Source organism: Thamnophis elegans, chromosome 12, assembly GCF_009769535.1.
Source record: "Thamnophis elegans isolate rThaEle1 chromosome 12, rThaEle1.pri, whole genome shotgun sequence".
In the NCBI taxonomy this organism is placed as follows: Eukaryota; Metazoa; Chordata; class Lepidosauria; order Squamata; family Colubridae; genus Thamnophis; species Thamnophis elegans.
Genome location: NC_045552.1, coordinates 2570932 through 2595274, shown reverse-complemented (window position 1 = coordinate 2595274; position 24343 = coordinate 2570932). Strand labels below are relative to the sequence as shown.

The 24343-nt window shown below is 49.6% G+C and overlaps 1 protein-coding gene across 1 annotated transcript in view; it reads left to right on the top strand.

Moving 5' to 3' along the window:
- Positions 1–20523, top strand: part of RYR1 (ryanodine receptor 1) — a 151733-nt gene extending 131210 nt beyond the window's left edge. The window contains 17 exon segments of the mRNA XM_032227777.1: positions 2233–2314; positions 4095–5417; positions 6570–6636; positions 7524–7617; positions 7660–7728; positions 9572–9658; positions 10481–10878; positions 11872–11914; positions 13164–13294; positions 14433–14493; positions 15359–15505; positions 15619–15753; positions 15877–16033; positions 16875–16939; positions 18779–18879; positions 19493–19544; positions 20428–20523. Of these exon segments, the coding sequence (XP_032083668.1) occupies positions 2233–2314; positions 4095–5417; positions 6570–6636; positions 7524–7617; positions 7660–7728; positions 9572–9658; positions 10481–10878; positions 11872–11914; positions 13164–13294; positions 14433–14493; positions 15359–15505; positions 15619–15753; positions 15877–16033; positions 16875–16939; positions 18779–18879; positions 19493–19544; positions 20428–20523 (3108 nt within the window).
- The last annotated feature ends 3820 nt before the right edge of the window (positions 20524–24343 follow it).

The following is a 24343-nucleotide window of genomic DNA, read 5'->3' as shown; positions in this document are numbered from 1 at the left end:
AGATTTAGGGTTAGGGTTAGGGTTGTGTTACAGCGCGCTTCTGTCGGCGCGCTGTTGTCGGCGCGCTTCAGCGCTCATTCGTCAGCGCGGTTTTGTCGGTGCGGTTTTGTCACCGCGGTTTAGTCAGACGCGCTTTTGTCGTTCGCGCATTTGTGGTGGAACCATTCTGGGAGTTGAAGTCCACAAGTCTTAAAGTTGCCAAGTTTGGGAACCACTGGATTAAAGGAACCTGGTAGGAGGAACTACCAACACAGGCAAGGAAAGATTAAACAAGTTCCTAATCAGGGAGCCACCCAGAACGCACCCATCCAAGACCACAGCAGATCTCCCAATGGAGTCAGAGACGCTGACACGAATGTGTAGTTTTATATAAATAAATGTATTTTACAACTATGCATGCAGCAGACTAGATAGTCAGGCAAACGGGAGCATCATGAGGTAAATCGCAGAGCAAACGGCACCCGGAAGAAAAAGGCGGGAAAAGGGGAAGACTCCCTCTCCACACTCACAGCAACCAATCGCAGCACAGATTGCCTCACGCAGGCACCAGCCCAACCAATCAGCTTGAGCTGTTGTTCTGGATCACTGCCCAACCCCACTGCTCCAGCTCCTACATTTAAATATGTGCCGCTACTACTAGTAGCATTGATGATGTTCCCTAGTTGGGTTATGAAACGTCTGCAAGAAAACCCACCCAGCTCAGAGAGCACCAAGGACCCCGCAGTTCAATCCTGAGCTACAGATTTTGTCTTCCTTCGAACTGCCAGATGCCTCCTCCTCCTCCTCCTCCTCAGTTACTTGAATGTGGAGGAATAGCATGTTTGATCTGGTCCATTTTGCAGTGGCTGCTTCATGTTCCTCATCCAGCTTTCCCTTTCCGCTCTGTCCTTTCCGCTTCACTGTCTCCTCCACCTACCAGGAGGTGGTTGAAGGCTCCATGCTTGACCATCGCTTGGGCTTGCTGGCTCATTTCCCCATCCGAGCTCATTTGGTAAATCTTGCAGGCACCGGCGGGTGAGCGGGAGGGATAGAGGGGGAGGCCGTTGGGTGGAAGGATGGAGAAGAAGAGGACAACCAACAGCAAGGTCAATGGATGGGCTTGATGGCAGTGACGATGGGGGCACAGTTGGGGAGTCCGAGGACCCCAGTTGAGGTCAGGTCGGACTGGAGAAGATTCCTCTAAGCCTAGGCATCATCAGAGCAGGTTGGAGAAGTTCTGGAGAACCTCATGCCAGCTTCTGAGCCAGTGGTTAGACTGCAGTACTGCAGGCTACGGCTGCCGGCTGCCTGCAATTTGGCAGTTCGAATCTCCTCAGGCTCAAGGTTGACTCAGCCTTCCATCCTTCTGAGATCGGTAAAATGAGGACCCAGATTGTTGGGGGCAAGAGGCCGACTCTGTAAACGGCTTAGAGAGGGCGGTAAATCACGGTAAAGCGATATATAAGTCTATTCTTCCGAGCACAAGGGTGGGAATAGGCATTGGGAAGAAATCTTTCCAGAATTATCTCTTTCCCTCACCAAACTATCTCTTTGTTGCGCTGCCCACGAGGAGCATTTTCGGAGTGAAACTTACCCTGAGGTAAGAGATAGAAATGCACTCTGTATACGTATTTGGGGTTAGTTCCTGGTTGACATCTTCCGAAGAGAATGGGGAGACTTCAGGAAAGAGACACTGGAAGGTCATCTGGCTGGGTTTTTTCCCCCTACGTGTAGAACATGGGGACCATAACTGGTCAGCTTGGATATGTATCTAAACCAATGTTTTTCAACCTCTGTGACTTTAAGATTCGGTGGACTTCATCTCCCAGAATTCCAGAATGGCTGGCTGGGGGAATTCTGGGAGATGTAGTCCACGCATCATAAAGTCACCACAGTTGAGAAGCAGTAATCTCCACGGACTTCCCATCCCAAACTTCCCTCAATCTAGGCTTATTTTCTACGTGTTATGGGACCCTGGAGGGATTCTAGAGCACAGGTTGTGTGTTCCCCCCCCTATGGAGTCACACAACCTTCTCCTTCACACCTATCGGAGATTGCGTTTCGATGGTCTGACTGGCCGGAAGCCAACCGGTGTGGGTGGGTGAAGATTAGAATATTGATGGGTGAAGGATTGAAAGAGAAGAAGGCCTGTGAGGATCCTTGAGGAGGTCTGTTTCAATAAGACCTCGGGACCTACCGGAGAAAGAGGTCCCTTCATTGCATTCTATATCTTACACTTGCTTGTTCTTCCAGGATTCCAGCCAGATTGGGCTTCTGAAGGAGCTGTTGGACCTTCAAAAGGACATGGTGGTGATGCTGCTTTCTCTGCTGGAAGGTGATGACCTGGCAACCTTCTGGGGGAATCTCTGGGCTCCATATTGGCTTCTAAAGGCCAGATAGGCTCTTAGGCTCCATTTCTAGCATCACCAACTGGACTCTGGCCAAAAATCTGAAGGCTAATGCTAGATATAGCTGGTCTTTGACTTACAACCATGAGCATGTCCAACACACCTTTCTGTTCTGACCCCCTTCGTCCCACACCAACACACACTCCGAGCCAACGATAAGTTACGGCATTTAATTAACAGACAGACAGGTCCTTGGCAGCAAACCGGCACAGACAAGCTTGGGCAGCAATAAACACAGATAAGGCTTGGCAGCAATCCAGCCTGCCAAGCTCATAACAAAGTTCTCCGACATTCAATTCTGTGTTGACTTCTGCAAAGAGGGCCATGTGCACAAGCAGTCTTTTTATAGTCTGGAGGGGAGCCTAATGACCACCAGCTGAGTGCAATTACCTCCTGTACTTGTGCAACTCTTCCTGATGCCTATTAGCTCTTCGGTGCCGGGCATCCAGGAACAACTCACTGCTGGCGTCCGGCTCACTCTCCCTTGTCTCCTCCCCACTGGTCCAAGGCTCAGGCACCTCCTTGTGGCCAACCAGCCTCTCTGCGCCCTGCTCAGAGTCGGAACCCTGTTCAGGGTCCTCCACATCCTCCAGAGCCGACTCAGAGGGCCACTCGCTGTCGGAGTCTGGTGGCAGCTCCAACGGCTCCCGCTGGGCCACAACACGTTTCTATTCCTATTTTCCCCCACAACACAACCCTGTGAGGTGGGTTGCGCTGAAAGAGAGTGATTGGCCCAAAGTCACCACAGCTGGCTTTCATGGCTATGGTGGGAGTAGAATTCCCAGTCTCCTGGGGATTGGCCCAAAGCCACCCACAGCCAGCCAACTAGTCTTAAAGCTGCCAAGTTTGGAGACCCTTGTCTTAGGCATCGGCTAAGGTAGGACTTGATTCCTCGCTTTCTAGCCTGATGCTTTAACTATTAGGTCAAGTGGCACAATTTTCTACGGAGATTCCCAGTTATTCAGGCCATGGCTGTCCCAAAAGTGCTTTTTTCCAAAGGCAACTGGTATCAGCGTTCCAAATATCATGCAGAATTAAATCAGAGGCAAAGGCAAAACTATCCTTAAAGTTCCAATTTAATACGACAGACATGTTGGCATCATGCTATGGATTCCAATACTGGAAATGACATCAGAATTCCAGCCAGTTAAAAGTTCATGATCTTGTCCCCACCCCCCAATCCATCACATGGTCCAATCTTCTTCTTCCACGCTGGCATCCACACCCAGCTGCTTCCGGTCAGGTGTACTGGTGCGGAGACAAAAGGATGACCTTGGCTTCTAGTAAAGAATGAAAAACAATACATTCCACAATCTCACTCCTGTCTATTCCCCCCTCCCATTAACTATACTAATGAAACAGCGTATTGAAATAAGAGAGGGTGTGGCAGGCCAAATTTTTAAAAGGAATATAAATGCAGGCCTGACAACTTGACTTTTTCCCCCTAGAAGATGTTTCACTTCTTATCCAAGAAGCTTTTTCAATTCATAAAAGCAAAGAAGGCGAGTTGCCTTTGGAAAAAAGCCCCTTTGGGACACTTTTGACGTTGTGTAATTGTGTTGTCTACCCAAGAGAGACAAAGCCGTCTGGATCTGACTTCCATTCTCTTGATGGAGGGACAGAATAAACCCTGGACAGCATAACTTTCTTGTGTTTCTGCAGTCCCGTTGTCACAATATAATTTGTATCCTTGGTGTATCTACTCAGGAAACGTGGTGCACGGCACCATCGCCCGGCAGATGGTGGACATGTTGGTGGAGTCCTCCAGCAACGTGGAGATGATCCTCAAGTTCTTCGACATGTTCTTGAAACTCAAGGACATTGTGGCCTCGGATGCCTTCCGCGACTACATCACAGATCCGCGGGGCCTCATCTCCAAGAAGGATTTCCAGAAGGCCATGGACAGTCAGAAGCAATACACGCCGTCGGAGATCCAGTTCCTCCTCTCCTGCTCAGAGGCCGATGAGAACGAGATGATTGACTACGAAGAGTTTGCCAACCGTTTCCAGGAGCCCGCCAAAGACATTGGCTTCAACATTGCTGTGCTGCTGACAAACCTCTCGGAGCACATGCCTCACGACGCCCGCCTGAAGACCTTCCTGGAACTGGCTGAATGCATCCTCAACTACTTCAATCCCTACCTGGGCCGCATTGAGATCATGGGTGCCAGCAAACGCATTGAACGCATCTACTTTGAGATCAGCGAGGCCAATAAGACCCAGTGGGAGATGCCTCAGGTCAAGGAATCCAAGAGGCAGTTCATCTTCGACGTGGTGAACGAAGGAGCCGAGTCGGAGAAGATGGAGCTCTTCATCAACTTCTGTGAGGACACCATCTTTGAGATGCAGATCGCCTCCCAGATTTCAGAGGAGGAAGGAGAGGCAGTGGAAGAGGTGGAGGAAGAAGCAGAAAGCACCGAAAGTGGGGAAGCCGAGAGTGCGTCGGCGCCTTCAGAGGCGTCTTCGGTCTTTGGGGAGTTTCTGGAGAGCATCCTGAATTTCTTCCACTTGTTCACCTACCGTAACATCCGCCGACAGTTCCGCAAAGTCAAGAAGATGACGGTCAAGGAGATGGCCGTGGGAGTGGCCACCTTCCTTTACACCATCTTAATGGGCATCCTTGTCTTCTTCTACAGCATCCTCAAGGGCTTCTTCCTGCTCATCTGGAGCACCCTCTTTGGCGGTGGCTTGGTGGAGGAGGCCAAGAAGCTCACCATGACCGAACTGTTGGCCAGCATGCCTGACCCAACTCAGGATGAGGTTCATGGAGACGTGGCTCCTTCTGACGAAGAGGAGCAGGCGACGGAAGAAGGAGAAGAAATCAGTATCGTGGAGCCCGGCAAGGAGGAAGCAACTGTGGAAGGTGGAGAAGGTTTTGGAGCGGATCCAAAGAAAGAGCATTTCCGTTCAACGGCCGCTGATGCGCCGGGCGGGCTTGGAGATATGGGGGACACCACCCCAGTGGAACCTCCCACCCCTGAAGGGACACCCATCCTCAAGAGGAAATTGGTATGATTGGGGCTTGACGGGGGCGGGAGTTGTTGGGAAGTCCAATGTGGACCAAGAGGAAAAGGAAAGGAGGGGAGGGAAGCCACGTTTAGGGAATGGGAGCCTAAGAGAAGCCCCATAACCTGATCTCAAGACCCAGTTTTGAAGGAAAGCAAAGGGGGCTGGATGTGTGCCCAGCCCTAGAGGCCAGGGGAAGCCGTTCAGACCCTGGTATCACAGAAATAGGGTTGGAGGAGTTTGTCCTTTCAAGCTCCACGGATATTGAGGAATAAGAGAGCCGGAAGGGACCTTGAAGGTCTTCTACTCCAACCCCCTGCTCAAGCAGGAGACCCCCTATACCACTTCAGACAAATGGTTGCCCAATCGCTTCTTTAGCACCCACAACTTTTGAAGGCAACTTCTGTTCCACTGATTTAATTTTTTGTCATGGCAGGAAATTTCTCCTTATTTCTAGCTTGCTTCTCGCCTTGATTAGTTTCCATCCGTTGCTTCTTGTTTCTGCCTTCGGGGGCTTTGGAAAATAGGCGGAACCCCCCCCCTCAAAATGTTAGAACGCTGCTATCCTAATTTCAGAGGTGGCTCAGTGGCTAAGACCACTGAGCCTGTCAATCAGAAAGATCGGCAGTTTGGCGGTTCGAATCCCCAGCGCCGCATAACGGAGGGAGCTCCCGTTCCTCGTCCCAGCTTCTGCCAACCTAGCAGTTCGAAAGCACGTAAAAAAATGCAAGTAGAAAAATAGGAACCACCTTTGGTGGGAAGGTAACAGCGTTCCGTGCTCCTTCGGCATTGAGTCATGCCGGCCACGTGACCACGGAGACGTCTTCGGATGGTGCTGGCTCTTCGGCTTGGAGATGGCCATCGCCCCCTAGAGTTGGGAACGACTAGCACATATGTGCAAAAGGAATCTTTTTCTTTACCTTTATCCTAATTTCATTAAACTAGACAGCCAATTCCTGCCAGCGTTCTTCATACGTTTTGAGCCTCCAGTCCCCTAATCATCCGTAGTTTACTTCTTCAAGCTACAGGATGTGATTCTAGTACTGAGTGATGCCCCTCTTGAGATCTTTTAATATTTTCCTTTTCTGAATCATCATGTCCCTCCCTTCTGTTTCTTCTCTTGGATCCTATTCGTTGACGGATGCTCTTTGGTTTCTCCAGGTGGAAGGAGAGGCAGCGGAGGATGAGTCGTATATGGAGCTGGAGAAGATCGAGGAACCCCCAGCAGAACCAGAGAAAGCTGAGTTGAGTGGCTTGGAGGTCCATCTGTGGTTGCCAGTTCATCGGAACCCCCTAAGTCATAAGGCGGAAGTTTCCGTTGCCCTAAGGCAGAGGGACCTCCAAACTTGTCAGTTTTAAGGGTTCCACCACAAAACCGCGGTAGACAAAACCGCGCTCGATGAAAGCGCGTACGTGACGTCATCACAGCGCGACGAAAACATCGCGCTGTGAGCGGTAAATTTAAAATTAAAGCGAAAACCTTACCCTAACCCCCCCAAACCTAACCCTAAACCTAACCCTAAACCTAACGCTAAACCTAACGCTAACCCTTAACCTAACGCTAAACCTAACCCTAATGCTTAACGTAACCCTAAACCTAACCCTAACCCTAAACCTAAACCTAAAAAAAAAAAAAAAAAAAAAAAAAACCCTTAGCTTTATGTGAATCGGCTTGCTTTAATTTTATTTTAATTTCAATTTAATTTATTTTTAATTTTTTTCGTCGCGCTGCTGATGACGTCAGGTACGCGCTTTCGTCGAGCGCGGTTTTGTCTACCGCGGTTTTGACGGGTCACGGTTTTAAGACTTGTGGACTTCAACTCCCAGAATTCCTCAGCCAGCCACGGGACTAAGGCTTGTGGGCTTCAACTCTGCTGACTGAGGAATTCAGGGAGTTGAAGTCCACAAGTCTTAAAGTCACCAACTTTGGAGACACCCCCCCCCCCCCCCCGTGCTTAAGACCGCTGACAATCTTGCTTTTTCTGAAGCAGAAATCCTGGAAGGGATAGAAAAGGGGTTGCTTTGATAGAAGGCGGATGCCATAAATCCTCCTAGGATTGGGCACGGGGTCCGGGAAGGTTCTGTGTGATAGTCTGCAACACGGTTTCTGTGTCCTCACCACCACTTCTAGTGCGGAAAACGGGGAGAAGGCTGCCAAGGAAGAAGAGAAGAAGAAAGAGGAGGAGAAAGAACACAAGGAGGAAGAGCCGCCATCACCGCCACCAGCTGAGGAGAAGAAGAAGAAGAAGGTGGCCCAGCGGTCAGAGAAGAAAGAGGAAGAACAGGGAGTCTCAGAGTTTTGGAACGAGATGGAGATCCAGAGGATCAAATTCCTGGTAAGGGGTCCCTTTTGGGTTGACACTCACTGTAGAACAGTGTTTCTCAGCCTTGGCGGGTTTAAGACGGGCGGACTTCAGCAGAGCTGGCTGGGGAATTCTGGGAGTTGAAGTCCACCCATCTTAAACCCCCTAGGCTTCCCAAGAGCACGAAGCCGACTCCTCGTCCCGATAAAACCCTTTTTATTTAGTTCAAATGGAATTCCCCTCCAGCAAAATCCCGGCCAACAGCCTTTCAAGAGATTTCACAAGTACCGACCTTTATCAGGCTTGGAGAGCTGCCAGGCCGACATCTTCCAAACTCCACGCTGTAGCAGCAGCTCCTTGGCAGGAAGTCAGGAACAGATCTTCACCCTAATGAATTGAACTAATTGTCTCCTGCAAACTCCACTCCCCAGTTGTTCCTCTTTTTATTTCCTCTGGGAGGGGCCATTCACCGTCCACCTGTAGCTTTACTCCCAAGTCAACCCTTGTTCCTTAGTTGTTCCCTTCTCCTGGCAGCTCTGCACCTGCGCACACTGGGAACAGGCTCGGGCTGTTCTTCTGCCCCACTGATCTCCGACTCCAAAGGCAGCTGATAATTGTCGGGCAGCCCTGGCCCCATCTCTGCCTCCAATGCAAAGCCTTCTTCTGAGCCTTCCCCAGACTCCAGGACTGGCCCATGTTCCTCCCCAACCTCCTCACTGTCCGAAACTTCTGCCAGTTCTGCTGTCGGGCCACAACACACTACTCCAGAAGATTAAGAAGCACTTGGGTACCATAATACTTGGGAGATCAGCCAGCCCTCTAACGCAGTGTTTCTCAACTCTGGCAACTTGAAGATGTCTGGACTTCAACTCCCAGAATTCCCCAGCCAGCGAATGCTGGCTGGGGAATTCTGGGAGTTGAAGTCCGGACATCTTCAAGTTGCCACAGTTGAGAAACACTGAATTAGAGTGACTGGAGTCCACACATCAGGAGAGCATTGTGATGAAGGAAGCTCTCCTCTGGGGAGATATAAATCAAAGCAACCAATCCCCCTGGATTCTCCCCCAATCTTATCCTCATTCGTGGGCAGTGACGTGCGGTCAGCTTTAGCCCTGGTGAGGCACTTTTTAGACTTGTGGACTTCAACTCCCAGAATTCGCTGGCTGGGGAATTCTGGGAATTGAAGTCCAGACATCTTCAAGTTGCCAAGGTTGAGAAACACTGCTCTAACGTCCCCTTCCTGGTTCTTGCCAAGAAGCCATGCTGATGGAACTGAGACCAAACCATAACCCTTAACTACCATAGCTAGATCTACAGAGACCAGGACCTCACAGAATAATCCTAATATTCACTGTGTGACCTGTCTGGCAGTATTTTGGTGGTCTTCAACCAGTGATGGGATCCATCCGGTTCACACCTATCCAGGAGAACCGATTGTTGGAAGAAATCTCCTTTTGTTTTTTCCCCCACTTTCCAGGGCTAATCCTGTAAGGAAGGCAGGATGGAAACATTCTGGTGTTGTTTCTAGCCCAATCTGTTTTTTTTACCCTGCTTAAAGAAACTGCCTCTCCGGTTAATCCTTATTACGCCACCTGAGTGATGTTGAGTTGGCTACGCCCGCATAGTCACATGACCCCCCAAGCCACGCCTGCCCAGCTGGTCATTAGGGGCAGAGAACCGGTTGTTAAATGATCTGAATCCCACCACTGTCTTCAACTTACAACTCTCTTTGCCCTGTGGGAAAAAGCCCTTCCCAACTACGTCCCAACCACATCTGCTGAGGTGCTGTTGAGTTGGTGTTGACTCGCTAGCTCGGTGAGTCAACTCACGGAACCACCATCACGTTGCGCCTAACCTTATCTTCTCATCCTTTCAGAATTACCTGTCCAGGAATTTCTACAACCTGCGCTTCCTGGCCCTCTTCCTGGCCTTTGCCATCAACTTCATCTTGCTCTTCTATAAGGTAAAAGGTTTGCGGATTGACGGGAGTTGTCTCTTGCGAGTCGTAGAGATGTAGGGGCTTCCCAAGTAGTTTGGGAAGAAGGTGAGATGCTCCAGAGTAAGCCAAGAGTTTAATCAGTGTCCAACCATGGCAGCTTCTAAGGCTTGTGGACTTCAACTCCCAGAATTCCTCAGCCCCCCTCCCCCAACGCTCCAATTTAAGCATCCCACAAGCCGAATCCTGCCCTCAGTCCTCGAGTTTGACACCCCTGTATTAAGAGCAAAGGTAGGTTCCTACCAGTTCGCACCTATTCGGTAGAACCGGTTCGTCAAATCTACCGAACCGGTTAGGAGAGATTCCACCAGTGGACCCGGAAAGCAGGCCACACCTACAGAAGAGGTTCCAAAAATTTTTGAAACCCACCACTGGCAAGGATCTTGTAACTTGACAGCTTTAAGACTTGCATGCTTCAATGCCAGAGTTTCTGAATAGCTACTTGGACAGACCTAAGTACTAATTCATAATTTCATATCCGGTCACATGGGCGGCAAGCCACTCCCATCTGGCCACATGGGTGGCAAGCCACTCCCACAAAGGAGGCCACACCCACAGAGTAGGTTCCAACAATTTTTGAAACCCACCACTGATTAAGAGGTTGGGGTAGAGAAAGGAATAGACATCACCCTGGGATATAAGTGGTCGTAATACCCTTAAGCAGAAGATGCAAAGTTAGAAAACAGCCAGGATTTGTAGGTACGGACCTTAGCTATTCCTCCTTTAGATCCACATCTTGGTTGCATCTATCTTGAGTCTCTTCATCTTGTCGCAATTTCAACTTCCTAGGTGTCGGACACGCCACCTGGTGAAGAAGAGTTTGAGGGCTCTGGTCTTGAAGGCGATCTGGACGCAGGATCTGGGGCAGGCTCCGGCTTCGGCGGTGATGACAACGGTGGCAACGGGGACGGCAACGGGGACGAGGACGAAGAAGACAGCGTGGTCTACTTCTTCCTGGAGGAGAGCACGGGCTACATGCAGCCAGCCTTACAATTCCTGTCCATCGTCCACACCCTGGTAGCCTTCCTCTGCATCATCGGCTACAACTGTCTCAAAGTGCCATTGGTCATCTTCAAGCGCGAGAAGGAGCTGGCCCGTACGTTGGAGTTTAGCGGGCTGTACATCACGGAGCAACCGGAGGATGACGACATCAAAGGCCAGTGGGATCGTCTGGTGCTCAACGCTCCGTGAGTGAAGGAAGGGGCACATATGTACGAGGGGAACCTTTACCTATACCTTATACACAAGAAACTAGACAACTAACGGTCAGCACTAAATTGGCACTATCAAAGAGTTGACAGAAATCGAAAGGAGTTGGACATATCATTTATGGGAACGTAACAACTCCAGGAGAATCCCTTTCTTGACTCTGCCTCCACCCTCTGTCTGTCCTTCTCCTACTTAGAGTTCTTTATTGGCCGATTTGAACTGTTCATACTTGCGTATGGCCAGTTGGTGTGCTGTTTCTGAGTCTAGGCCAAGGGCGTGGCACGACAAAACCGCGCTCCACTAAAGCGCGCCCGATTAAACCGCGTCGCTGACGTCATCAGCAGGGCGACAACAGCGACCGCGGAGAAAAAAGGGCGCTTTAAATAGCGCTTTGAAAGCAAGCCGATTCAAGTTAAGGTAAGGGTTAGGTTTAGGGTTAGGTTTAGGGTTAGGTTAAGGGTTAGGGTTAGGGTTAGGTTAAGGGTTAGGTTTAGGGTTAGGTTAAGGGTTAGGATTAGGTTTAGCATTAGGTTAAGGGTTAGGTTTAGGGTTAGGTTTAGGATTAGGTTTAGGGAGTTAGGTTTAGGTTTAGGGGTTAATTTTAGCTTTAGCTTTTACAGCGTGCTTTTTTCGTCGCGCTGTGATGATGTCAGCTACGCGGTTTTGTCAAGCGCGCTTTAGTCGAACGCGGTTTTGTGGTGGAACCGGCCAAGCGTGGGCATTGATGGCCCTTTTTACGATCTGTGGACTTCAACTCCCAGAATTCCTGACCCAGCATGGCTTTCGTGGCCAAGGTGGGGCCTGAACTCACGGCCAAATAAGTTTGCCAAAGAAAGGAGATGCCAGAGTGGGCTTTTCAGGGGGGGGGGGGTTAAACAGAACGGAAGGTCTTTATGGATGTGGGATGAGGGGGTGATATTCCTGGCGGCTTTTTAAAAATCGCTCCCCATTTTTCTCTGTCTCTGTGCCAGGTCCTTCCCGAGCAATTATTGGGATAAGTTCATCAAAAGAAAGGTAAGATTGCCTGCAGGCCCTTGGGTGGGGAAACAGGGGTTTGGGGGGGTCTTCTGAAGGAGGTAGGGTGAGCAGGGAGAATCGGATCAGTGCCAAAAGGCTAAAAGAATTGTTCTCTACAGGTAAGTAGTTCCCAAGTTACGACTATTTTTTTTTTAATGTTTTATTCCCATTTCATTTCGTACAATCACATGTATACTGTGCATAACCGGGGCATATAACATTGAACAATAAACACAGCCCTCCCTCTTGTCGACAATACCCCCCAAAATACAAACCCAATATACCACTTCGACCCACCATACACCCTCTTTCGCCCCCCTCCAACTTTCGTTCTTCCTTCCAACATTCCCCTCTACTTGCCTACTTCCCCTCCCCCTCTATCACTCCTCTCTCCCAATACACTCCCTCCCTTCCTTCTCCTCCTCCCTCCAATCCTCTCTCCCACCCTCTCTACCCCTCTTTCTTCTTTCCCTCTACTCCTCCCTTCGGTGTATTTCTACTGTCTATCAATATATTCAGCTTGTCCTGTTTTTACACTAAAATTAAAGAGCCACAGTATACCAGTGCAATCATGTTACTTTAGAATCTAACACATACTATATTTCCCCTCTCCCCCCCTCCCCCCTAAGACCCCCCCTCCCTTTCCCCCCCCCCGACTTCCCAGAGCCCGTACACGGTATAGCTTTTTATCAAACACAGTCTAAAATATATTAAAACAAAGGAGATTAAAGAAAAAGAAAAAAAAGAAAGTCAATAAGTTCTCTACGTTGGACTCAGCTTCTTGCTGTTACCCAAACTTTAAGCAGACTATTTTTTTTAATGACCATTCACAGTTATGATGGTGCTGAAAAAGTGTCTCGTGACTAGTCCTCAGACTTACATCCACTGCAGCATCCCTGCAGTCACATGATCAAAATTTGGGCACTTGGCAACTGGCGTGTATTTACCACACTTGTAGTATCCCATGGTCATGTGATCCCCATTTCTGATCTTCCCGGGGGCTTCTGGCAGTCAAAGGTAATTGGGGAGGCCACATTCGCTTAAGAACCATGTGATTTGCTTAACAACCAGAGTACAACGGAGGTCATAAGCTTGGAAATGACTCCCTTAATGACCATGTCGCTTAGGTAGGTAGGTTCTGATCACAATGTCAACTTATAACTTATGGCCCTACGTTGAGGACTAGCTGCACGGTTGCAGTTTTAAAATAGGCGTAATCGTTGCTTCCCTTCTCTTCCTCCTCCAGGTTCTAGACAAATACGGCGACATCTACGGGCGAGAAAGGATCGCGGAACTTTTGGGCATAGATTTGGCCAGCCTGGAAATCTCAGCCCAAAATGAAAAGAAATCAGAGCCGGACACGTCGTTCTTGGCTTGGTGAGAAAGATGGGCGAAGCCGGAGGGCAGAGAGAGAGAGAGATATGAGGCCGCAGGCAATGCTCAGATTGGCCTCCTCACCCTGACAACAGGAAGAGCCGAGGTGGCGCAGTGGTTAGGGTGCAGTACTGCAGGCCACTTCAGCTGACTGTTATCTGCAGTTCAGCGGTTCTAATCTCACCGGCTCAAGGTTAACTCAGCCTTCCATCCTTCCGAGGTGGATGAAATGAGGACCCAGACTGCGGGGGCGATATGCTGACTCTGTAAACCGCTTAGAGAGGGCTGGAAGCCCTATGAAGTGGTATATAAGTCTAACTGCTATTGCTAAGACGACAAAGGGAGCATTTTATTAAGTTGCAGTTCAGGGTATTCATATTTCCTTAGTATCTATAACACCTTTTCTCACCTTGCCGTAGAGTACAGGTAATCCTTGATCCTTACGATCACAATTGAACACCCCAGATTTCTGTATCTTAAGTAAGACGTTTGCTAAGTGAGTTTTGCCTCGTTTTACAACCTTGTTTGGCACAATTGTTAAGGGAATCACTGCAGTTGGTAAGATAGCAACCCAATCGTAAACCGCTTAGAGTAGGCCCGTGATGGCCAACCCATGGCACGCATGCCGGAGGAGATACGCAGAGCCCTCTCTGTGGGCACGTGCACCGTCGCCAGCTACGATTCTGGTTTCCGGTGCAACCTCTGGTTTCGGTGCGCCTTTCCAGCTGGTCTTTGCGGGTGCAGGAGCACTGGGAAACGGCCTAAAAACAGCTCTAAAATTGGCCTGAAAGTTGCTCCCAAAACAACCTGAAAATGGCCCCAAAAAAACGGCCTGAAAAAGGCAAAAAACGGCAAAAAAACAGGCATGTGTGCACTGTCCAGTTGGTCTTTGGGTTTCCAGTGCTCCGCCGTGCTCACATGCATATCCATACACGCACCTTCCAGTTTAGGCACTCGGTGCCAAAAAGGTTCCCCATCACTGGAGTAGGCTGTAAAGCACTGTGAAGCGGTATATAAGTCTAAGTACTATTGCAATTTCTCTCTCTCTCTCTCTCTCTCTCTCTCTCTCTCTCTCTCTCTCTCTCTCTCTCTCTCTCTCTCTCTCTCTCTCTCTCTCTCTCTCTCTCTCTCTCTCTCTCAGGATTAGTTCCATTGACATTAAGTACAAGATTTGGAAACTTGGCGTCATCTTCACGGATAACGTAAGTCAGAGGATGTAGCCTCAGGGCAGAGAAATTCACTACTAAAATAGATATTCTGACACTCCTTTCACCCTGGAGAAATTCTGTCCCCCTGGTTCCTAAGGGTCGACGCCAACTCCACCACGCATCAGCAGATATCGGGGTACATACAACTAGTCTTAGACCTTACGACCACAATCGAGCCCAAAATTTCTGTGGCTAAGCGAGACGGTTAAGTGAGTTTGACCCCATTTTACCCCCTTTCTGGCCACAGTGGTTAAATGGATCACTGTGTCGACTAAGCTAGCAACGCCGTTGTTCAGTCTTTGCTGGTCAGGAGGTCGCAAAAGGGGGATCACGTGACCCCCCCAGATACTACAAATAAATACACGCCAGTTGCCAAGCATCTGAATTTTGAACCCATGGCCATAAGGATGCTGCAAGGATCATAAGTGAAAAATGGCCACAAGTCACTTATTTCAGTGCTGTTGTAACTCGGAACAGTCACTAAATGAACTGTCATAAGTTGAGGACAATCTGGAGAGGCTTTTCACCAGAGGGCAAAGAGGCAGCGGAGTTTGGAATGTCTGGGAAGGAAGGAAGAGGGCTAAGACAGTCCCTCCTTAGCGCTTCACAGATTACATCTAAAGTAATGCAGATAGTTGCTTTAGTCTGGCAAGATTCTGTCTGTAAGCGAAGGAACAATAAAGAAACTAAGAAGCAACTTCGCTTTTCGTTCTTGGGTCTTGACTTCATTGTTGTTAGACTAAAGTTTAATGCCAGAAGATATTTGTGATACCTTCCTCTTCCTACTATCAAGACCTCAAGGACATGGTTCACTTGTTCTCCATTCAGTTTATTCTTCTTCCTCTCCCTCCCACTGCAGTCCTTCCTTTATCTCTTCTGGTACATGGTGATGTCCGTGCTTGGCCATTACAACAACTTCTTCTTCGCTTGCCATCTTCTGGACATTGCCATGGGCGTCAAGACCTTAAGGACCATCCTGTCCTCTGTCACCCACAATGGCAAACAGGTCAGTTGGGATATGAGGGAGAGGAATCCTCTGCTCCGTAGGCACCAGAGAAAGCTGTTCTTTCCTGCTACTCAACTCACCATCTCCTGGAACCTGTGTCCTCTTTTCCCCAGCTGATGATGACCGTGGGGTTGCTGGCAGTGGTTGTCTACCTTTACACCGTGGTGGCCTTCAACTTCTTCCGCAAGTTCTACAACAAGAGCGAGGACGAGGACGAACCAGACATGAAGTGTGATGATATGATGACGGTGAGAGGCTACGAGACATCCTAGACTGATGTTCTCCTGGACATCTGGAGTCATCGGGGTTGGGAAGGCTGACTTCTACCCTGTATTCCTGAGCCTGGATGCTTTCTACTCTCCTCCCAACAGTGTTACCTCTTCCATATGTATGTCGGAGTGAGAGCCGGTGGCGGCATCGGGGATGAGATTGAAGATCCAGCTGGAGACGAATATGAGCTCTACCGCGTGATCTTTGATATCACCTTCTTCTTCTTTGTCATTGTCATCTTGTTGGCTATCATCCAAGGTGAGATGGGTGGGCCTGCGCCCCTTCACGAGTCTCTGCTGTATCACTGTCTCTCTTGTCTACTTCCTTAATTCTAACCAGTTGTGGCCCGTCATCAACCGAATCAGAGGAAGAGAAGGCAGCGTGGGAGTCAGGGTCAGCATCAGAGCAACCTGAGAACTCCAGGGGGGGGGGGAGAGGGAATGGAGCTGGCAGAGAGAGAGAAGGGTGGGAGTCTGGGCCGTCCATCAGACCTCAGATGGAGAGTCAACAGCCCCCAGGTCTGGAGGTGGCTGATAAGGAAGAGGAGGAACAGCTGGGTCCAGTGCCTGACGCACTGATGAGCAGAAGGCAGAGGAGAGGAGAGCAGTGGAAATCTATGGGCCGGTCCTTGGGAAGGAAGAGCCACAGCTGCTAGCGAAACCCCACCCTAGTTCTGGAGATAAAAGGCAGGGGACGGAGATGAATAGGTGTGGCAGGCCACTATTCATCTTCCGGACGGACGGACTTGTTAGCCTGCGAGAGAAACATTTCCCGGGGCTGCCGGCATTCCTAATAAAGGAATTTTTGAGTTCACATCAGAGGGTTTGTTGTGTTTGGGGAGAGCTGGCTCAGAACACCAATATTTGTGGGAACAGAATTGTTTCCTGACACCAGTGATGAGCTGTTGGAACACGTTCTACCTCGGAAGCAAGGATGTGTTTGAGCATCTTCCGGATGCCTCTTCCAACGGCTGAACACGACCGATCGTCCTGCCTTTGGTAGTGGATGGCAGTTTTCGGGAAATGCTCCTTGGCTTGGCTTCATCTCAAGTTTTTCTCTTTTCTCTTTGACTTCTGGACTTCTCTCTCCATTTCCCCAGGTTTGATCATTGATGCCTTTGGGGAGCTGAGAGACCAACAGGAGCAAGTGAAGGAGGACATGGAGGTACGCTGAATCACCCCTCTCTCATTTTTAGCAGAATAAGAGAGTTGGAAGGGACCTTGGAGGTCTTCTGGCCCAACCCCCTGATCTTCAAGCAGAAAACCCTACAACATTCCAGACAAATGGTTGTCCAATCCCTTCTTCAAATAGCAATACCAGTAGCAATAGCAGTTAGACTGCGATTTCTCCGCGGGTCGCCCATGAGGCCAATGATGAAGGAAGACACGGACACAGGTCTTCTCTCGGGATGAGACGACCCAGAGCATAGTCTGGATGACTCTTTTATTGAGCATACACAAAGAAAGGGTAGAGTCACATGGTCTATGTGGACCAATCATGGTTGTACAAGTCTATGGTATATGGTAACTCATTTACTACCATGTAGACCTCTGAACCTAGAGAATGCCCATAGTCAGCAAATAAATCTTTTACTAGCATGCAAACTTCTGACCCCTAGTTGATATTGCAAAGTCAGCACGCAAACTTTTGACCCCTAGTTAATGCTGAGAGTTAACCAGTTGTGACTTCTGACCTACTTAGTGCTTAGAGTTAAGAGTTTGTGACTTCTGCCCTACTTAATGTTTCAGAGTCAGCAGTTTGTATTACTGATCTTATGGTATGGTTGATCATTACTGCTGTTGTATATGTGTTCCAGCATAGCTATGCATGCCTACACTTATGCTACAACATTAGACTTATATACCGCTTCATAGGGCTTTCAGCCCTCTCTAAGCGGTTTAAAACCTCCCGTGTTGGAGAACCCACATCTTCTGGAGGCTTTTCTTCCAGGCTGTCTTCCCAAAGAGATGTGATTCACCTCTTCGTTTTGGAAGGCATAAATGGTGATATCTTTAACGGGTGGTATAATAGCAATACTCTTAGTCTTATATACCACTTCATAATGCTTTTACAGCCCTCTCTAAGCGGTTTACAGAGTCAGCCTCTTGCCCCCAACAATCTGGGTCCGCATTTTACCCACCTCGGAAGGATGGAAGGATGAGTCAACCTTGAGCTGATCAGGATCGAACTGCTGGCAGCTGGCAGAGTTAGCCTGCAATGCTGCCTTCTAATCACCGTGCACCATGGAAGGAAGGAAGGAAGGAAGGAAGGAGGGAGGGAGGGAAGGAGGGAGGGAAGGAAGGAAGGAAGGGCAATCGTACTTGGTCTTATATACCACTTCTCAGTGCTTTTACAGCCATCTCTAAGGGGTTTACAGAGTCACCACATTGCCCCCCAACAATCTGGGTCCTCATTTGACCCACCTCGGAAGGACGGAAGGCTGAGTTAACCTTGAGCCTGGTGAGATTTGAACTGCCGAAGTGCATCTAGCAGTCAGCTGAAGTCGGCTGCAGTACTGCACTCTAACCACTGCACCACCTCGGCTCCTCCTATTGTTATTCCAATAATTCCATAATGGAATCCCATTAAGAGCCGAGATGGCGCAGTGGTTAGGGGTGCAGTACTGCAGGCCACTTCAGCTGACTGCTATCTGCAGTTCAGCGGTTCAAATCTCACCGGCTCAAGGTTGACTCAGCCTTCCATCCTTCCGAGGTGGGTGAAATGAGGACCCAGACTGTGGGGGGCGATATGCTGACCCTGTAAACCGCTTAGAGAGGGCTGAAAGCCCTATGAAGTGGTATATAAGTCTAACTGCTATTGCTATAATGGAATCACAAATGGATTCATTGGTAGAAAGTCAGTCTATGAACAGGCAGTTCTCGATTTACACCACCGTTGGGACCAGAATTTCCATTGCTAAGAAAAGTGGGTTTTAAGACTTGCATCCGAGTCTTTTATGACTGCTTTGCCCTTTTCCTCACTCTTCTTTGTCGTCCTCAACAGACCAAATGTTTCATCTGTGGGCTTGGCAGTGACTATTTTGACACGACGCCCCACGGCTTTGAGACCCACACGTTAGAGGAGCACAACCTGGCAAATTACATGTAAGCAAAGGACACGGGAGGGTGGGGGGGGGCGGAGAGAGAAAAGGCGACAGCCTTTATTCTGTAGCCCTGAAGGTTTCAGAAAGCAGAAAACCATCCATTCAAAGACACGAAGGGGAGGGAAGGGGGAGTGGTGAGCAGGGGTGAGCCGGGCCTTGTAACTACCGGTTCGGCGAACCAGATTAAAATTAACATCCGGATTGCCCAAACTGATCCGAATCGGCTGAATCCCACCCCTGGTATTTAGCCAAATCTTGCAAGTCAGTTCTGAGACACTTTCTCAAATTACATGTCTGCTTTGGATTCAGATTTCTCTTCTCTGACGCTTGTCTTGTTAGCTGGGTTTTCTTCCACCGCCTCACAGGTTCTGCCCCTCATGGTCCATCGGAGAGCTGCAAGTTAAATTGCAGGAAGGGTGATAATAGGAGGGACTTCCTCTTCCCCACCCCCTTTGATTTCTCCACTTCCCAAGAGGCCGTATTTCCCATTCCCTCGAAGGTGTTCCTCTGGGTACAACCCACGTTTCTCCCAATCCGAAGATATGCTTGGCCACGGTTCCTTTCCTTACAAAGGTGTTCACGTCATTCCTTTCCACCTTTCTTCCCCCTTGTAGGTTCTTCCTGATGTATCTCATCAATAAGGATGAAACGGAGCACACTGGCCAGGTGAGAGGGTGCCCAAGGACGGGAAGGGAAGGAAGTTAAAACTCAATATTTTGTATCCGTTTTTCTTCTTTTCAAATTATTTCTTTTAATAATATTTTTCTTCCCCGCCCCTCTTTTTTTCCCCCTTTTGTTTTTCTCCACATTGTTTGAGGAACAAGGACAAACAATGGTGACACTAATACTAAGGATGATATTTTGAGCTTTATAGACCTTTTTCTTGAAAGATGATGTCACAAACCTATACATTTCATTCCACGATTCCTTCGTGAAACAAGGGATTTTAAACGTTAGGGCCATTGGAAATCCTTTGCTTGTTTCCAAATATCTTATTCTGCATCCCTTAGGCCTTTCCCCACTTTTCTCCTCTACTTATTCTGTAAATTTTTTTTTTTTTAAAAATGACATTATTACGGTTCGTCCTCTACTTACGATGACAACAGAGACAGAGTTTCTATTGCCAAGCAAGGCGGTTGTTAAAGGAATCCCACCTTTTTTTTTTTACGACCTTCTTTGCTAAGGCTGTTATGCAAATCGCTGCAGTCATTAAGTGAACCATGCCGCCGTAAAGCAAATCCGGCTTGCCCCATTGACTTGGCTCGTGGGATGGCAGCTGGGAAGGTCGTGTGACCCCGGGACGCTGCAGCCATCCTAAGTACGTGCCAGTTTCCCAGCCACCTGAATTTTGACTCCAGGGAAACGATGTGACGGTCGTAAGCGTGAGGACCCGTTCCTAAGTCACTTTTTTCAGCTCCGTTGTAGCGCCGAAAGGTCACTTAACGAAACGGTTGTACGTTGAGGACTCCCTGTGGTTGAATTTTTTTTTTAAAAAAAAGGGACGCTGCTTTCCTTTATCAATGGGGCTCCTGTGTTCTCCCATTTGCAGGAATCCTACGTCTGGAAAATGTACCAAGAGCGCTGTTGGGATTTTTTCCCGGCTGGAGACTGCTTCCGGAAACAGTATGAAGACCAGCTCGGCTAGAGGCTCCCCTGGGCTAAGCAGGGGGGGCAAGGCAGCTGCCCTAGGTCCACCTCCCTTGCCCCCTTCCTTCCGCCCTAGAAAAAAGGGCAGGTTCAACAGCAAAGCAGAATGGCACAGCCTGGCGGAGCGTCTTTGGTTTCAAGCTTGGGGAGAGCTGCCTCGTTCCCTTCCTCCGCCCTCATGTCACCCCCCGCTGTGTCTTCTGCCTCTTGATGCCAAGCCCCCCCCTCCCCTCGGTGGAAGAGGTGGGTATTTCTGCCCCCCACCCCCCGAGAAATGCCCCGTCTGCTTGGGCTAAGCCAGCCTCCCAGTTGGCCAGTAACTCTTCCCAACTCTTTCTGGTCCCCTGGCGGCGGTGGGGGTTCGTGCAATAGGTTTTCCTATCCAGGTTAAAGCCTCCCCCACCCCTCCCAGTTTCAAGTGCCTTTTATTGGCCCTCCCCCCCCTGCCCAGGAGAGGGGAGGGCCCTCCATACAGGGAAAGACTACCCTTCCACACCCATCGGGGGAACAGAATGGGACAATTCGCCCTGGCCGACTCGCGCCGAGAGAACTCGCTGCAGGGCAATTGAACCATTCAGTTTTAATTATTTAAAATGAATTTTTTTTGGGAAAAAAATATATATACTGTATATTTTAATGTTTGTCCTCCCTGCTTCGTTCTGTCCCTCCTTTCATATTCTTTCTTTAACGATCCTGCCCCGCCGTTTCTTTGGTATTCACTTGTCCCGCGGCGAGTTGTCCCGCGGCCGAATTGGCGGCGGTGAGTTGGACGTGCCAAGTTAGTACCGGGAGAAGGTGGGGCATTGAATTTGCTCCTGATCTCGGTCGGCCAGAGTAGCCGGGTGCCAAAGAGATGCTGAGAGTCCCCCAGAAGAAGAATGCAGCCCCCTCTGTTCCTCCCTTCCGTGACTTGAATAACCCTCCCCCCCTTGTCCTCCCTCCCTCTTATTTGTGATGCTTATACTTAGGGTGGTGATGGGAGTCCAGAAATCCCACCCAATAGAGCCAGGTGTGTGTGTGTGTGTGTGTGTGTGTGTTGGAGCTGGGGGAGGCAAGGGGCCCTCCGGAGATCCACAGCCTCCTTGAGCTCCTGTACAGAATAGACCCCTTTGCCGTCCCCGATTTAATGGCCGTCCCCGCTGGACGTTTGAAGCCAGCTCTGTTGCGGGGATGCAGACCCCCTTTGTGGTTCTCCCGCCCCCCCCCCCCTCAAGTCCAGCTTGGTTCTCTGCCAATAAACCATAGACTGCTGCAACATCCCCGAGTCGATATCCTCCTTCTGCAGAACCAACAAATTGCAGCGCCGTTTTCCTTTCCTGCTGCTGTTCACGCTGCGCTTTTGATGAGTCCGCTTTTGGGTCGCCGTGCGTTTTATTGGTTATCTGCCTGCTGCAAATAGGCAAATAGAACCCCAGCTTGGGATATTGCATGACTTCCAAGCCATCCTGGCTTGGATGAATGGAGGCGCTCCCCAAGTGTAAGGGGTGTGTGAGCAGAGAACCTTGATGGAGAAGAAGAGATTCAACAGAATAAGAGAGTTGGAAGGGACCTTGGAGGTCTTCTAGTCCAACCCCCTGCTCAAGCAGGAGAGCTCTATACCACTTCAGACAAACGGCCCTCTGATCTCTTCTTGAAAGCCTGCAGTGATGGGGCAACTGCAACATCCTGGAGGTAACCCCTACTCAGGCAGGATCTGGCCAGACACAACTTAGCCACATAACGTATACACACGTGCACACTGACATGCATCTTTCAGAGGAGAAGGTACGTACGGGAAACGAAAAGCTGAGCATACTGTTTACTGAGGTTCAGTGGTAGGTAATGAGAAGCGTAAAACCGGGGCATTGGTGTCCTTTGGTGCTTCGGGGTGAAGCTATTGAAGAGTTCGGCCGCCAGCCTTGCTTTGCCAGCTTCCTGGGCAGTCCCGAAGCATCTGACAGAAGGAGTCCCCTTCCCCATCGCTTGTTCTTGTTTGAGGACTCCGTTCCAGAGGGCGGGAAATGGTCAGTCTGAGCAACCTACGACCATCATCATTCCGGCACGTAGAGATTGCTGGTGGAGTTTGGATTATTCACCGGTCGCGTCTCTAACACAATGGTGCTGGCAAGGAGAAGAGAAAGAGGAGAATTAGGTATTCAGTGGCATTCAGCCGGTTCGGACCGGTTCACCTGAACCGGTAGTGGAAATTGCGGGTGGGCCGCCCATCCGCCCATCTGCCCCGGCTCTATGCTGTCCTAATTAGGCACGTTTCAAGCCGCGTGCATGCGTGCAAGCAGCGTGCGCGATCAAAGCACATGCACGGAAGACTGTGCGCATGTGTGGATGTGCGCGCGCTCACATTTCTTAACCAGTAGGGAAAGTAAGTGAACACCACCCCTGAATGGGCATCCTGAAGGAGGATGTTCTGTGGTGGTGGGATGACCGTAGTAGCTGAAAAGATCGGGGACCATGGAGACCACGGGATGGAGATGGTTGCCTCAAGGAGCCAAAGAAAAGGGAGTCCCTCTTATTCAATACAGGACTCAAAGAAGGAAATTGGGAGAAGTTCTGAAGGCCACAAAGGGGTGGAGCGAGTTGCACAGGTGGGAGAAGCAACAGAGATGAGATTGGAGGTCTTCAAACCTGGAGGCTCCCAGGAGGCGGAAGGTCCACCGTTGATCCTGCAGCTTCTGGGCTACCTGAGAAGAAACGTCAGATCAGGATGAAGGGTCATGGATGTCCTCTTAAGTGAGCCTCTTGCTAAGAATCGTCCGACTTCTACCCACAAATCAGGAACGAGATAAATGAGAGGTGCTCATTGTTGGAGAATATGGTAGAATACCGTAAAGGTGTTATCTTGGGCTCTTCTCCCACCACCACCCTTGGCATAAAATCTCAAGAGGACTGACTACGCCATGTTGAAAACACAACTGCTCCTTCTTTACCTGCCCTGATCCAAGCGGACGTGTCTGCACACCATGGCGCCAAAATGCATGCACGCAGTGCTGCACAAGTGCTGGAAACAGAAGAAGCAGAGAACTTCAGGTCCTGCCACCATGACATGCTCTCCATTTCATAAAAGCTGCTCAGGCATTGGACATGCCTCCCCGCGAAGCGGAATGGGAAGTGAGTCCTTCAAAATGATAAGGGTGACTCAACCTTAACCCAAAGGAAGATCCGTCCCGTCTTTGAGAAGCACCCAGCCTGGCGTGGAAGGAGGAATCAAGCATAGAGATAGCAATAGCAATAGCAGCAATAGCAGTTAGACTTATATACCGCTTCATAGGCCTTTCAGCCCTCTCTAAGTGGTTTACAGAGTCTGCATATCGCCCCCAACAACAATCCGGGTCCTCATTTTACCCACCTCGGAAGGATGGAAGGCTGAGTCAACCTGACTAGCCTGGAGTCATTGTGCAACCACAAAATTGCTAACCAACCCTCCCTAAACTCCTTGGAGCCTTATCTATTTGTTCCCTAGAGGAAGGAGACTGGCGGTGTGGGAGATTCCTGTACTATAGGCAGAACATAATAGAGTAGTTAAGTTGTACTCTGCATCTCTGGTTGTTGGTACTGACGCGTCTCTCAATACTCCTGGCTAGAGAAGCCAGCAAACTCACCACACTCACACCATCACAACAACCAGAGAATCCCAGGCAGCATTTGATAAGAGAAGAAGGTTAGGAGAGATCTCTTTCTCCATCAAGGTCAGAGCTCCTCTGGAGATGTCCTTCCTCTAAGACCCAAAAGGAGCATCAGATGATGGAGAGGAGGCGACTGGAAGAGGAGGAAGTACTGAACAGGGTGGAGAAAAGGAACTCACCGACCGACTCCACCGCTAC